This window comes from Cetorhinus maximus, chromosome 3, assembly GCF_964194155.1.
Source record: "Cetorhinus maximus chromosome 3, sCetMax3.hap1.1, whole genome shotgun sequence".
NCBI lineage: Eukaryota > Metazoa > Chordata > Chondrichthyes > Lamniformes > Cetorhinidae > Cetorhinus > Cetorhinus maximus.
The window spans coordinates 185,371,883-185,388,802 of NC_135881.1; the positions used below are offsets into that span (position 1 = coordinate 185,371,883).

The 16,920-nt window shown below is 43.9% G+C and overlaps 1 protein-coding gene across 1 annotated transcript in view; it reads left to right on the top strand.

Annotated features, from left to right (window-relative positions):
* Positions 1-16,920, top strand: part of LOC144674385 (collagen alpha-6(VI) chain-like) — a 145,984-nt gene that overhangs the window by 120,431 nt on the left and 8,633 nt on the right. Inside the window, exons 36-41 of the mRNA XM_078535786.1 lie at positions 1,456-1,470; positions 1,587-2,080; positions 6,030-6,111; positions 9,145-9,813; positions 16,082-16,181; positions 16,263-16,309. Of these exons, the coding sequence (XP_078391912.1) occupies positions 1,456-1,470; positions 1,587-2,080; positions 6,030-6,111; positions 9,145-9,813; positions 16,082-16,181; positions 16,263-16,309 (1,407 nt within the window). The remainder of the gene's footprint in view (positions 1-1,455; positions 1,471-1,586; positions 2,081-6,029; positions 6,112-9,144; positions 9,814-16,081; positions 16,182-16,262; positions 16,310-16,920) is intronic.

Below are 16,920 nucleotides of genomic sequence, written 5' to 3' on the forward strand. Positions count from 1 at the left end.
TGTGGGTATGCATTGTGATGGGTCTTCAACGTTGGTGTCTGCAAATTCCTCTTCTGTGGTGTCCTCGGGGCTAGAGTCGAGAACCTGGCTCGTGGATCTCCTCAGCTCCATGCTGGATGTGCCCTGCGAAAGCAAGGAGAGATAGTTAGTGCATGGCAGGGGACCTCAGACAGCTTGGTTGTCTGATGGATGTTGCACTGCTGGAACCTCACTTAATTGAGTGCCGCTGACCTCACTTCATAGTAACGGTCCAGATTGTTGTTGCCCAGCTGGATAGCTCTATTTTCAAAGTCTGTGAGGACCTTGATGGGGAGCATTCCTCTACCAGTTTGTGACCTCTCCCTTTTGTTGTGTGCCAGCTTGTCCTGCATGGATACAGATGGAGAGAGTATAAATAGGACGCCTGCCAGGCCAGATGAGAAGGAGGCCTGGCATGTGTGGGTGCTGAGTGGTGTCATGGACACGATGAGGACAATGAAGATGTGTGTGAAAGAGTGAATGATGATGTCCCTTAAACAGGCAATGAGTGAGGACCCTGGATGTGTGATGAGTTTGTGAGAGTGATGAGAAGCGTGACTTACCCTGACAAAATGGAAGAGATCATTCATCCTCTTTCGGCACTGGGTGGCTGTCCTCTTTTGTAGGTTGCACCGCTGCCACCGTCTCCCATGCTGGATTGGCAACCTTGCTTTACCCAGAGTAGGGGTAGAGAACTTCAAGGTGGGCCAGCACTGCATCCATTGTTTGAGGGAGACGTCACTAAATTTGGGTGCAACATGTTTCTTCCCTTTGACAGCCATGACTTCCCTGCAGCTTCCAATCCCTTAGAGGAGTTCTAGCTCTGTGCAGGGACCCCCTTTAAATATGGCGACCAGATTACTGAAGGCCTGAGGTGACAGCAGGGCGGGTGAATCAGAGCCACCCTGCCAGCGATCGGACATGAAATCCGTGCCTCTGCGTTTTATCAACACAGTGCCACACAATACGGCGGACAATGGCGCCATTGCCATCAGCGCATCAAACGCCACTTTCCCCGCCCAATATCGGACTTTGCCGATTTCTGGGACGATTCCGCCCACTGCCCCTAATTGGACAGGGCCCTTGGAGGCGGCTATTTAATTGGCCACCTCCAGGACAATTGCTGCAGGCGGGTGGGACACAGACGCCATCGTCGTCAGGACCTACATTTGGTCCCTACCCTGATTTAAAATCAATGTTGGTACAATTCTGCCTATGGTGTCTTAGCATCGAAAAATGTTGCAAGGCAGTTCACAAAGGTGCAATCCAAACAAAAAGTGCTGAGCCAAAGACAGAAATGTTAAAAAGGGTGAATAACACTTTGATCAAAAACAGAGGTTTTTAGAGAGTGTCTTAAAGGAGCACACAAATGAATTGAATTCCAGAATGACGATATTATCAAATATTAATGTCCTTGATTTTGTTTTGTACCTACAGCTTGTTGTTCGAAAAGTAAGTAATTCCTTTTTGGTTTTTTTAATAGGCAACTAGTCATTCCTTTGAATATTATCTCTTACTTACTTGAATAAATGACGTCTTTAAATATTTTGTTTTTTTCATTGTTTCAGGAAGGGGAGAATGCCCAGCGTATCCCACAGAGCTGGTGTTTGCTCTGGACACATCCTCAGATGTCACACCAGCTATATTTCAAAGGATGAAGAGAACTGTAATTAATTTCCTACAGGATATTAACATAGCCGAAAGCAACTGTCCCACTGGAGCTCGTGTGGCTGTTTTAACGTACAATGACGTAGCAAGGCCTTTCATTCGATTTTCAGACTTTAAGAAAAAAGCTTTACTTGTGAAGGAAATAGAGGGACTAGCACATGAACGGTCAAACAGAAGACGAAATATTGGTGTTGGTATGCAATTTGTTTCAAGAAATACTTTTAAACGAGTTCGTAATGGTGTCCTTGTAAGAAAAATAGCCGTGTTCATCACTAATGGAGGATCCCAAGACGCTGCAGCTATATATACAGCTGCCACTGAATTCAGTGCTTCAGCTATTATTCCAGTTATCATCTCCTTTAAGAACATCCCAAACATAAAAAACATTTTTAGGGTAAGAAAATTATATCATTTTTCATTATATTCTTTTGAAATGAGCATAGAGAATCAGAGAAATGTATAAGGAACAATCCCTTAATGTCTCAATAGTGTATTCCTTAATCCCTAGTGTGCATGAGATGTCTTGCTCTTAGGCAGGCCTTCGGCATCGAGGTTGCTTCCACTCCAGTTCAACGGCTTCTGAGATGGCAGATAAGTCCAATGTGCGATCTCCAGACCCTGCCACTTGCAGGGTAGATGCTTGGAGAGTTGGAAAGACGAGTTGTTGGGAGAATTGTGTGCTCTCTCCGACACCTCGACTTCACCTCTGTGTGTTCCCAACAAAGTGTCTCGATTGGTCAGTCAGAAGCCCGCAGCTCCCATGAGTTGGCGGGGAGGTTGACCTCTTCAGGGATGGTTTGAGGATATTTCTAAAGCATTTTTGCTGAACTCCTGGGAGTCACCTGCTACAATGAAGTTCTGCATTGCTTCTGGAGCCTGGTGTCAGGCATGTGAGCAACATATCCTGTGAGTGATTAGTGCTTCATTGCTGGGAAAATTAGCTTGGGAGAGGATGCTGCTGTTGGGCCGCCTTCTTGCCATCGGATTTGGAGAATCTTGCTGAGGCATCACTGGTGGTACTTCTCCAGTGCTTTGAGGTGCCTACTGAGGGTTATCTAAGTCTCCATAGCAAATAGGAGCACAGGGCTCATGAGAAGTAAGCTGGTTAAATCTGTGCAATGTCTTTATTAATAAGTGCTTTATATTCTATTTTAGCAGAGCTGCCAGAAGGCTTCATGGATAGAGTTTCTGATTTGAGTGCAATCGATGATTCCGACGCAAATTGTGCCCAAAATTACGCTTGTTGTGTAAAGTGGTTTTTCTCCTCACCCACAGAAACACACAAACACATTTGCATATTGCTGAGCACAAAATCAGCCAGGAACCTCCACAAATAGGTGGCGTTTTTAGACTTTTTTTTTAATTGCTGCTTTAAAAAATATTTCTTGAGATATGAAGATTGGTATCTTGGTAAAGTTTGACTAATGCAGCTGAAAATGGGTTTATCACAAGGAAAAAGATATTTCTATTCAGTGTCAATCCACCATCTGTAAATAACCTGATATTTGATTCCTGAAAATGACTTTTAAAATATATGCCAAGCTACTTTTGTTGCCAAGGCCAGAATTTAGCGTCCATCCCTAATTGCCCTTGAGAACGTAGTGGTGAGCCGCCTTCTTGAATATAACTGAGTCGCTTGCTAGGACATTTCACAAGACAGTGCAGAGTCAACCCCAATTTTGATAGTCTGGAGCGATGTATGATTCAGACCATATACAGATGGCAAATTTCCTTCCCTAAAGGATATTAGCAACCCATTTGGACCTTTGTGACAAACCAGTAGCTTCATGGTTACCATTGCTGATACTACAGATCCTTTTTATCTGGTTATGCTGATTTTGGCTGAATTACTTTAACATAAACACAGGCAATCAAATGGAAACTCCAGGCCCATAAGTTTAACAGTGTGAAACCTAGGTCTCCAAATTACCAGGCTTGATTCCTGGGCCAGAGTTCTACAGCCCTCCGGTAGGCTGTTCAGGTAGGGAACCATGCCCGCCACCTACCTGTCCCCGCCTCCCCCATTGCAATTTTACCGGCGCTGGGGGAGGTGTTGGGTACTTGCCCTTAGGCCAATCGAGGCCCTTAAGTGGCATCCCTCCCTTCAGGACTGCCGCAGTCCCAGCAAGAGCTGCCGTGATGGTGGGAAAAGAGAGGGCTGGCAGCTGTCAGAGGCGGGACTTTCTCCCAAATGGGGGCAGAAGTCCCACATTAAGCCGATTAGTGGCCCGTCAGCCATTGAATAGCTGTGGGGTGAGCCGGCCAAGCGGGGGTGAGCTCATGTCCGACTTTTACATGGGGCAGCAATTCAGCCTCTGGTCTGTGCTGAGTTAACTGGCCAGAGTTAGGACGTTGGGATGGCAGTAAAGGGCACTACAATTGCCCTTAGTGCCGTTAGATAATAGAGAAATATTCTGGAGCCACCCCTCCTCTCCGCAACCACCACCTGTGCAGACCACCATTCAGCAAACAGTGGTGGAAGGGTGCATGTGGATGATAAAGGGGGACAATTCACAACTTGAGGTTGTTAATCTCCTGGCACTGATTGAAAACCCCATTATAGAACCTGCCCGATTCTGTTCCACTGAAATCAATGTAATGAAAATCAGACTCGTTTTAGAATGGACAGGCTGTGTACTCCACCAGGTTACTGCCTGAGTGGTGAAAATGAAAAGCAGCTCCCGTGTAATCATCATATATAGTGCCGCAGGACCCTTGGGGTCACCATTACAGCGGCCTCCTCCGGTGGTGACATGCCTTCCCCTTGCTGCCGCTGGGTTGCCAACATTGTACTCAACCGGCCCATGGGAAATGGGTGGGAGCTCGTCTGCAAACTGGATCAATGCATGTTTTTCCAGTTTTCCCGGCATCCCATTAAGGGCCTGGGAAAATTCCTCACAGTGACTTGGTTTGTCCTCCTGGTTGCACGATACAAAGATGATGGAGTTGTTGACTGATTTTGGCAAATAATCTCAATCTATTCACTAGCCTGTAATAGACCCAGGCATGAGGGGCTAAATCTTCGCCGAGTTGGGGTGACTCGGGGGCCCTTCAAAAATGGGGATTCCCCGCCCCATTCCCAGGCTGTCTGATTTTCAGGAGTGCCTTTAAAGGGCATGGGCTGGTTCCTGTCAAAAGCTTATATCCGGCACTCCTGGCCTGGCTGGCTCCAATGTGGAGATGGGCACTCCGCAATTTTCATGGAGTTGGGCCAGGTTTTTAAAGGTTTGTGGTTCACGGCCCTTCAGATGAGCTGTGAACCCTAGGCTGCATGAGGAGGTCTTTTAAAAGGTAAGTTTCAAAGGTTCCCTTATGCCCCCTATGCCAAGGTAAGGTCCACCCGCCCCTATGGCTCCCCATGCCCCCTATGTCAAGGTAAGGCCCCTCACCCACTCTCTATGGTCCTTCATCTCTTTACCAATCTATAGCACTCCGTGGCCCCTCATATCCCCTGTGCTAAACTATGGCACTCCACCAATCAGCCAGGAGGCGAGTGCACAGTGGAGGTCAGAATAGCATGAAAGTGAGAGGTGGTCTGTATTTTAAATGGGGATAACAGCCAGCCTGAAGTCATGCATAGGCAGACACTTGCCACTGCAATCGTATCTCACTGAACTTCGATGCCATGGATAGTGCCGGAGGTGAAGAATAGCTGCCAGCCCCTTCAGGCTCACCTTGCTTCCTTTTTTTTGATTCCTTCATGGGATTTGGGCATCATTGGCAAGGGCAACATTTGTTGCCCATCCTTAATTGCCCCCTGAACTGAGTGGCTTGCTAGGCCATTTCAGAGTCAATCACATTGATGTGGGGCTGGAGTTATGTGTGGGCAGACTGGGTAAGGTTGGCAGATTTCCTTCCCTAATTAGTGAAGCAGATGAGTTTTTACAACAATCGATGACACTTGTCATGGTCACCCATTGCTGAGACTAGCTTTATATTCCAGATTCACTAATTGAATTTAAATTTCACCAGCTTCCGTGATGGGATTTGGTCCCATATCCTCTTCTGGCCCTGATTCCCCTTCCTGCTAGGTTGGCTTGGTGAAAAAGCTATGAATGTTTCCCTGCTCAGATCCAGGGTTAAAATAGCATTTGGGCCCCAGTGACTTCAGTGGAACCTGATTTGCATATTTAAAGAAGGGCCTGCCAGATTCCAGTGCGCCTCCTTCTTGCCTGCTTAGAAAGGCGTGTTTCACTCAGATTCTGTGGAAACCTGATAGGCAAGATTAAAATTGCTCCCTTTTTGTTTCTGTCGCTGAACTACGTATGTTGTTACATTTACAAATCTCAAATGTTTTTTAATAATTTCTAAATTTGGATTTTCATCTCATTCTTTTGCACAAGGATGCAGTGGTTGTATTGTCCAGGCAGCAGCAAACATCCCAAGAAATGTTACGCCGAGTTCAGTTATGCACACTGTGCTTTGGTATGATTTATCACATCTATAATATCATAAAATCCTTACAACTGCACGTACTTCTGATTTATTGTTTGCATTAAAGCTTTCTAAGTTTACAGATTTGAACATCTTTGGCAGATAAATGATTGAAGCATTCATCATCACATCTGGTTGGACCCACATAAAGCATTATCAGGACCTTGACAGAGTAGATGCTAAGAGGATGTTTCCCCCTCATGGGGGAATCTAGAAATAAAGGGCACAGCTTAAAGACTGAGATGAGGAGGAATTTCTTCTCTCAGAGGGTCGTTAAGTCTTTGGAATTCTCTACCACAGACAGCAGTGGTGCCTGCGGGTCACTGAATATATTCAGGGCTGAGTTAGACAGATTTTTGATCTACAAAGGAGTCAAGGGTTATGGGGGGCAGGCAGGAACGTGGAGTTAAGGCCACAATCAGATCAGCCATGATATTATTGAATGGCAGAGCAGGTTCAAGAGGCTGCTCCTCGCTCCTGTTTCTTCTTATGATCTTATCGGGTTCAAATGAAAGCTCTCAGACCTCAAAGCACTTGTTTCTCTCTCCACAGCTGCTGCCAGCTGCTGAGTATTTCCACTATTTTCTGTTTTTGTTTCAGCATCATCAGGTGCTGCTTGCGTCACTAACACTACGTACTATTCAAAGACAACCCAGGAATGCAAAGATAAGCCACAGCCTGTATTCTGCATTATAAAATCTCTTCATAAACTAACTTTCCACTGCTACCTCCATGCTCATCTCCAACAAGTGTGAGGGGCTCATGGACATTTTTGTCACAAAGATCAAGACCATCCATTCAGCTGTCTCTGCCGCTTCCCTCCTTTCCCTTAATGCACCAAGCTAATGTCCCCCGTTGCCTTAGCCATGAACTCACATCTCTCCCTAGACCCTACTCCATCATCTGCCTTGCTCAGTATGAACACACCTTATCCATGGGACCCATCACCTGCTCTCTCGATCCTATTCTGACCAAACTGTTGACCACACAACTTGCCTTCCTGGGCTCACACTGATATTGTTCACAGTTCCCTCTCCTCAGACACTATTCCCACAGTCTGCCTTCAAATCTGCCGTCATCACCCCTCTTGTCAAAAAAAAATCACCATTGATGTCTCTGCCCTTGCAAATGACCATCTTGCCTCCAATCTCTCTTTCCTCTCCAAAGTCCTTCAAAGTGTTGGCACAAATGACATTTTTTGGACTGTGACCAGGATAAACCATCCCTCCTCATCCTTCTCAACTTTGACACAGTTGACCACAACATCCTCCTCCAAAATCTCTCCTCTATCATCCTGCTGTTGGATCTACCTTTTTTTGGTTTCATTCTTATCTATCAATCAGAGCTAGAGAATCATCGTAAATGGCTACTCTTCCCACTCCAGCACCGTTACCTCTGGAGTCCTCTAAGGAGACACCATTCCCTATCACTATTTCCATCCCTGGCAAATGTGTGAAGTTGAGCTAGACCTTGGCAAGCTTGGCATTGTGTTTGACCTTAAGTTGAGCTTAAAACCACATATCTGCTCTATCACCAAGATTGCCTACTTCTACCTGCGTAACATTGCATAGCTCTGACCCTGCCTCAGCTCATCTGCTGCTGAAACCCTAAAAATGTAACTATTACACTGTTCTCCTGGCTGGCCTCCCATCTTCCACCTACATAAATTTGTGTTCACCCAAAACTCTGCTGCTCACAACTTTACTTGCTCCAGATCTCATTCACCCATTATTGGGTTGCTGGGTTACACTGGCTCTCAGTCCGACAGTGCCTCAATTTTAAAACCCTCATCCTTGTTTTGAAATCCCTCCAAGGGCTCACCCTATCTATGTAACTTCCTCCAGCCCTGCAAGCTTTCAGGATCACCATACTCCTTCAATTCTGGTCTCTTCCACAACCCTGATTTAATCGCTGCACAACTGGTGGCTGTGTTTCCAGTTGTCTAGGCTCTAAACTCTGGAATTTCCTCCCATCTCGCTTTCTCTCTTTTAAAATGCTGCTTAATACCAACATCTTTGACCAAGCTTTTGGTCATCCGTCTTAATATCTCCGTCTGTGACTCAGTATCAAAAATATTTTCAATGCTATTGCTTTTGTTAAGCACCTTTTGATATTTTGTTATATCAGAACACCATATATTGCTGTTGTCCAAATTCATAATGGAAACTCTCACGTAGACTTACCACAATGTAATTCAGAATTCCACCAGTGGAGGTGATGTACCAGTGAAAGGGTGAAATTATAAATATTGACATAGGGCAGAATTTTCAGCTCAGCGTGCAGGGGCGGACCCCATGAGATTCCATGAAGGGTTTATTAAATTAATTTTAAAATTTTAAACATTTCATAAACATGTCCCAGTTCATATGACACTGTCACATGAGGGGACATGTGTAAATGATTTTCAACTTTCTTTATTTTAAACTTTAAAACTGAAGTTAATCTCCCTAAGGCAGCTCCATGTGAAAGAGTGCAGGTCTCGACTCTCCCTCCTCCGCTCACCCGCACAGGTAGCGCTGAGCACTGAGCGCTACTGGGCACACGTCATGCTGGGCGGGCCTTAATTGGCCGGCCCACGTAAAATGGCGGCATGCAGCCAATCACGGGTGGCTCCGCACCCCCTACCCCCCCCCCCCCCCCCCACCTGCGTATGCTCCCAACCGGCCCGCCCGACGGAGAAAATCCTCCCATAGTGATTTATGATAGAAATAGGTTAAATGAAGACCAGAACATACAAGTTCAAAGAGGGAACTGAATTATGCTAACTTGCTCTGGATAAATTATCCCCTGACCTCAATCCACCTGAAAATTATACTTGGTCTTGACCACCCATGTGCAACACATTGAGAGATCAATGGGTTTTAAGCATATATTGTGACAGATGTGAAATTATTTGGTTCAAAATGTTGAATTCTTTCAAAATGTTGATTCCAATTGTATGAGATCCCTAAGCTAACAACAAAACAGCACAGGCACAAGTGTGCAGCAAAAAACAAACTAAGAACTTCTAATCTTCTTTAACAGATATATGTGAGTTACATGAAGAATGTCCAAGGATCGCCTCACCCATTCCTATTCCAGTAAACCTGGACATAGCTTTCATTGTTGATGACTTAGAGCAAATGGAAACTGCAGAATCTGAAACAGTTCAGCAATTCTTAAACTCGATGCTTAACCAGTTTATAAGTTCTACAGAACCAAAAGCCTCTGACCTTCATCCCCGGGTGGCGCTGGTACAACACACACCAAATTCCGCACCAAGATATGGGAAAGGTCCATTTAACCTGGAGTTTGGAGTTTTGGATTACACTGCAAAAACACTGAAGAAGAGACACATCCAAGACCCATTCATTCAATTAGAGGACTCCTCTGGCATCGGCAGTACCATTGAATGGAGCTTGAAGAATTTCTTCCCAAGTCTCACAAAGCAGCACATTTACAAGGTTATCTTTACAATATTCTCAGGGAGAACAACCACTGATGAGAAGAAATTGCTGGAAATATCACGAGAAGCCAAATGTAAAGGTTTCACAGTGTTTGCACTGGCCCTTGGGAAGGTAACTAATGTCACAGTCCTGGAGGAGTTTGTCAGTTTTCCTTTTGATCAACATTTAGTTCAACTGGACAGAGTCCTGGAGGCTGAAATGGAATATGCACAAAGGTTTTCTGTGGCTTTCCTGAAAAACCTGGCAAGTAAGTGCAGTAATAATCTAATGAAAATCTTAGAAATAAAGAATGACTGGACGATGTGTAATATTTATTCTTTATAACGCTACAGTACAAATACAATCCAGTTATGTTTCATTGTAAGTCAAATGAAAAGGAATAAATCCTTTAAGTGGATGCATGGCCAGTGTGAGCAAATGCTGTGAGAATAGAGCCGAGACATCTATTCACATCAACTTTATGTCACTGAAAATAACAAGGGCAGAAATGTTGCCCTATAACTTACTACATAGGGGTAAATGTTCCTTTGCTAATTTCAGCCTTAAGGCAACAACGAGGATAGAGCAGGCCATCCTGTGTATATTAATATGTACTTTACGGCTAAAGTTAGCAAATGGGTGCTGGAAATCTGAAATAAAAACCACCCAGCCCTATTAATCTATTAGATCCCTTAATTTTTCCTAGGGTAGAATATTCGGGATGGCGAGCGGGGGTGGGGCCCACTTGCCGACGTGTAAAATGATGCGTGGTGACATCGGGCGGGCGCCCAACTTCACCGCGTGTCATTTAGATTTTCAGTTCAATGGGCACGCAGCCGACTCGGGCCTATTAACACCTGTTAAAAACTAATCGAAGTAATTAAATGAGCTGCCCGTCCAACCTTAAGGTTGGCGGCCTTCGCATTTTTCAGGGGACCTCATGCACGGACGGGATGGGGTTTCATGAAATGTTTAAAAATTCAATAATTTTTTTTTTTAAAAATTCATTGACATGTCCCAGCTCATTTGACATTGTCACATGAGGGGACATGTTTTAAAAGTTTTTAATTTCTTTATTTGGATATCTAAAACTTAAACAAATCTGTGCCTCAGGGAGATTTCTGTGCTCTTTCGTGCGCAGAGTTGGCCTGCCCATGTAAAATGGCAGCACAGCCCTGGTCAGGGGCGCCGAACGGTTTTGCGCCCGCCCCCACACAACGCAACGAGGGAGATTTCTTCCCCTAGTTCTAATGAGAGGCCGTTGACCTGAAATGTTAACTCTTCCTCTTTCCACAGATGCGGCCTGACCTGCTGCTCATAAGGGATTGTGTAAACACGTGTGGTTTCATTTATCTAAACTAGGCACATGAGAACATATATATGCATGAATAGAAAGCTTGAAGACATCAGGAGCAAGGCTGTGTGTGCTGTGCTCTGCTCACAGACCAAAGTAAAACTGAGGCTGGATCACATGACACATTTCCCTTCTAATGATGGCATGCGGCTATCCCTTAAAGGCATATTACAACAAAGAGTGGCTAGCCCACCACCTTGCTGCCTATCCCCAACCTGTTTTCCATAACATGATGGGTGGATAAGGTGCCCATGAGGCCTACTGAGGCCCTTAATTGCTCGATTAAGTGGCAATTAAGGCCCTCATTCTGTCTGCACTGCCATAATATGCTGGGCAGTAGATGCAGATGAGAATGGGAACTCTGCTTGTTCATCATCTAAGGTGAAAAAGCAGGAAGGGAGGGGCTACCTCCTTCGGGCTGTGCCCTGTATGCATTAGGGCCACAATCCCCATCCCAAAGATGTGCCTGCTCCCCTGGCCTCCAAAACTTGACCCCCCCCACCTCCCGCCTTAATCCTACCCGAGGGTGCCCATCCCTCCCCACCAAAAAAGCACAGACTCACCACACTCTGGCATCCATGTTGTCTTCTTCGTGGAACTGCTTTCAGTCCCAGCAGCACCCACTAATGAGCCCTGGTGCTGCTGGGACTGCAAGAGCTACCGGCCAATCGGATTGGTTGGCAGCTCTCAAGGGTGGAGTTTCCTTCCACTGAGGGACAGAAGTCCCACTCGTAGCTTTTTAAGGCCGTCTGCAGAGCAATATCAATGCGGCGACCAATGTTTCTACTGAGGGTGGGGGCGAGCAATGCGTCCCCCATAAAATTCACCCCAAGAAATTTTAGTGACATTGGTTGAGGGATAAGCATTAGCCAGGACACTCCCATGGTTGTCTTCTAAATAGCGGCATGAGATCTTTTCTATCCAGCTACCGTTTAACATCTCATCTGAAAGACAGAACCTTCAACAGTGTAGCAGTCTCAATATTGCAGTGAGTGTCAACCTAGATTATTTGCTCAAGTCTCAAGTGAGACTTGCACCCATGACCTGATTCGGAGGGAAGAGTGCAATTCCTGAGTTTGAGGTCATAGTATTGCCATAGTAATCAGCATACAATGCTACTTAGCTCACAATATCTATCAACCATATAAACAACTCCCATTTTTGCTAAGACGCACATAGTTCTCAAGGTTTACCCACATTTTCAGTACAAGTAGAGACAGTGATACCTGCATTTTCTCTATTCTTTCCAACTTCTATCCTAACTCCAGCAGGGGTCTGCCAAAACTGACAAACTTCATTGCAGCTGGATTAACAGTTAGGGAATCCTATGACGTTAAGGGAGGGGTGGATTTACTTTCTACCCCTGGTAAAGCCTTTAAAATGAATTGAGCGGAACTAAGGCAGAGACTCCCGAGACCAGCAGTTCCTACTTCCTTGACCCACATATAGCTGGATGCTGGCAATGACCAATGAGGCGTGGCAGGCTGATATTCCAAAGCTTGCAGGTGCAGAATTATCAACAGGCCCAGATGACTGTCTCATCTATCTTCCATTCTGATTGCCCTTGAACAACGCTTTCCAAACTGTGGGTTGATGGACTTGTTGGGACTTACTTTCAGGGTCAAGGGCATTTTAAAAAATTCCTGTTGTTTGAGAGTCTCGTTATTGAAGCAAATTGTTTGATTTTCCAAAAATCAGTTTTAAATTTAACCACTGTTCATTTCTAAAATCATATTGCAATGATACAAGTGACCAGCCCTGGAGTTGCATTTGTGCTCAAAAATAATCTGGATAACTGGTGCTTCCATATTTGAGAGATTACAGTGTATTGCTTTGTTCAGATTCAAGACCCAAATTACAGACTTGACTAAATTACTCTCAAACTCAACAAAATATTATGATCACTCTTCCCTTGAGGCTTTTGACCTTGAAGGGGTCTTGACAGCGTGGTTGTGGAGAGGATGTTTCCTCTTATGGGAGAACCTAGGACAAGGGGTCACTGTTTAAAAATAAGGGATTGCTCATTTAAGACAGAGATGAGGAGAAATTTAATCTCTCAAAACGTTGTGAGCCTTTGGAACTCTCTTCCTCAAAAGGCAATGGAAGCAGATTCTTTGAATATTTTTAAGGCAGAGCTAGATAGATTCTTGATAAGCAAAGGGCTGAAAAATTATCGGGGCTAGGCGGGAATGTGGAGTTGAGGTTAAAATCAGATCAGCCACGATCTTATTAAATGATGGAGAAGGCTCGAGGGGCCGAGTGGCCTACTCCTGCTCCTAATTTGTACGTTTATGTGCTCCTTTACTACAGGATTATAAATTAACCCTTTATTAATGCACAATACTGTATCTAAAACAGAAAATTCACAATAATTGGTTCCCCAACATACCAATCTTGAAAACTCTCATACATTCCATGAACTCATCTTCCACACTATTACTGCAAGTTTGGTTCATCTACTCCATATGAGGATTAAAGTCACACACTATTACTATATACCCCTTGTTAATGCTCCTCTAATTTCCTGATCTATGCTTTTTCTGACACTCCAACTAGTGTTGTGGTGCCTATAAACCACCCATACCAGTGCTTTCTGCCTTTTGTTGTTTCTTAGCACTACCCAAACTGATTCTATATCCATATTTTCTGAGCTAAGGTCTATTCTCTCTTATGTCTTCTCCCCATCCTTTAATATCAAGGCTACCCCGTTCCTTTTCCACTTTGCCTCTCTTCTAAAAGTCAAGTATTTTGGAATATTTAGTTCCCAACCTTGATCACTCTGCAACCACAAATCTGTAATGGTTGTTAGATCAAATCCATTAACTTCTATCTGTGTTATTAAATCATCTATTTTGTTTCAAACGCTTTGCACATTCATATACGATGTCTTTAGCTTTAACTTTTCCCTACTTTCCATTAATGTCACCTTAATGATCAATGCCCTATTACCTTTATTCAGCTGTGCTTTCCTGACCCACTCCATTTATTTTTATCCAAGTCATTACTTTTCTCTACAGCCTTGCTATTTCTCTTGATGCCTTTGAATTTGCCCTCCCCTGAATTCTCCCACCTCCATCTTTATTTCTTTGAAGCCCTACCTACTGCCCTAGTTATTGATTCCCCAGGAAATTGGTTCCAGCCTGGTTTAAGTGGAGCTCATCCCAACAGAACAGCTCCTTCTTCACAGAATCACTGAATTTTAACAGCACAAAAGGAGGCCATTTTGCCCATCACGTCTGCACTGACTCTCCAAATGAGCATTATGACCCAGTGCCATTGCCCTGCCTTTTCCCTGGCCCCTGCACATTGTTTCTATTCAAATAATCATCTAATGCCCTCTTAAATGCCTGGATTGAAACTGCCTCCACCATATTTCCAGGCAGTGTATTCCAGACCCAAACCACTCACTGTATGTGAAAATGTTATTTCTTCATGTCACATTTGCTTCTTTTGCAAATCACTTTACATCTGTGACCTCTCGTTATTGATCCTTTTACAAGCGGAAACAGCTTCTCCCTATGTACTCTGCCCAGCCCCCTCATGATTTTGAACATCTCCAACATAGCCTTCTTCTCTCCAAGGAGAACAGTCCCAATCTCTCCAATCTATTTCTGTAACTGAAGTTTCTCATCCCTGGAACCACTCTTGTAAACTCTTTCTGCACTCTCTCCAATGTGTTCACATCCTTACTATAATGTGGTGCCCAGAACTGTACACAATACTCCAGCTGAGGTTTTCTTTTTTATATTTGTTCATGGGATGTGGGTGTTGCTGACTAGACCAGCATTTATTGCCCATCCCTAATTGCCCCTTGTTCAGAGAGCATTTTAAGAGCCAACCACATTGCTGTGGGCCAGGAATCACATGTAGGCAAGACCAGGTAAAAATGGCAGATTTCCTTCCCTAAAGGGCATTAGTGAACCAGATGGGTTTTTACAACAATCGGAAATGGTTTCATGGTCATCGTTTCCAGACTTTTATTGAATTCAAATTTCACCATCTGCCATGGTGGGATTCGAACCCAGGTGTCCAGAGCATTACCCTGGGTCTCTGGATTACCAGTCCAGTGAGAATACCACTATGTCACCACCTCCCCCAATACGACACTCTAACGAGTATCTTATATAAATTCAGCATAACCTCCTTGCTGTTGTGTTCTATGCCCCTATTAATAAAGCCCAGAATACCATATGTTTTATTTACTGCTCTCTCCACCTGCCCTGCCACCTTCAATGATCTATGCACATATACACCAAGTCTTTCTGCTCCTGCACCCCCTTCAAAATTTCACCCCTTTTTTATATTGTCTGTCCATGTTCTTCCTATCAAAATACATCACCTCACACTCCACATTGAGCTTCATTTGCCACCTATCTGCCCACTCCACCAACTTGTCTATGTCCTTTTGAACTTCTACACTGTCCTCCTCGCAGGTTACAACACTCCCAAGCTTCATATCATCCGCAGTACTGGTGCCAGTGGCCCATGAAGTGAAACCCCTGCCTCCCATAGCACTCTTTCAGCTACGCATTTAACTTTCTAATGCTTACTCCAATGCCATTGTGCATGTGGCTCAAGTAACAATCAGACTAATCACTGTGGTGGGACTGACAAAATCTGAAGCAGCATTATCCCTAAGTCACCTCATGGCAGAAGTACTTGGGTTGGTTTATATTTAAAATACATCCTTTTCATCCTGTTTTCTTTCTTAATTAAGACATTAATTGGAAACATAAATTGTCTGCCTGTCCTGGCTGCTTATCCTTCTTATTGTTCATGTGTTCCAATTCATTGTCCTGGTGATGTGCAGGGATAATTAACCATATAATGTGAATTAGAGAGCAGGTAAAAGTCACTCATTGACACTTCAGGCAACAGAAGGAAACTACTTTAATAACGGCGACCCAAACCTCTAAATCTCTCGCTTTCTTATTAATATTTAAATCATAACTGGAGTGCAGTAAACTTTCATTAAATGTTTCAAGAATCTTCTGTCCAATGGGAACTCAAAATTGTTAACAGTAGACCTTTGTGAAATAGAAAGTATCGCTTTCTGGGTCATCCCTTAATCTGCAGTTCTCTTGGAATGAAGCAATTCATGGAGTCCTATCTCAGGTTTTATTCTGAAACAGGCTGACTGACACGGTTCTAGTAAAGAGAGTGTTTGTTTTTAATTTGACAGCGGGAATCAACAATTATTCACCTGCGTCTCTGCAGAGGGAGTGTGGAGGAATAAAATCTCAGCGAGCAAGGGAAACCAGAGCCTCTGCAGATTTAGAGCGGTATGTCTTATAGATACTACCAGACATTGAACATTCACGTCAGTATTCCCCAGTGACTAATGTATGAACTCCTCATTACAGAGCAAATATGATGCAAAACATGGAAGGCCTAAAAGCCAATATTAATGGTAAGTAGTCAAGAAGATCATAGGGACATAGGAGGATGCCATTCAGCTCCACAGGCATGCTTCACCTTTTAATTATGACTGATATGTACCTTAAATCCATTTATCCACTTATGTTGCCTTATTAGCTTTACCTCTAAAAATCTATCGAAAGCTCCAATTATCCCTTAACACACACATTCTTTGAGGAAGTTCCACAAATGTTTGAATGTTTTCCTGAACGTGTTTTTATGATTTAGCATGTTAGAGTTTGAGAAATGAGTTGTATCCTAGGAAAGCTGATGTCTCAATGCATGATTATTCTCCTTTAATTGATTAAATACAGCCACATGCTCTCTACCCAAGCTAACTGACATATAAAAAAAAATTACAAATACAATAACATTCACTCCCCGTGACTATAAATATTACAAGTGGAATAATAATCCCTCACCCATGACTATAAATATTAACCCTGAAACATTTTATCATTTGTATTTTCCATTTGTGATGTTTAAAAATATTTTAGCAGCTTTATTACCTGACCTCAGCCCCACAAACTCCCTTATGAGCCATAATATGCTTGGCCCAGTTGCTAGCTCTCTGAGCCAGGAACTGGTTGATTCCAAAAGAAT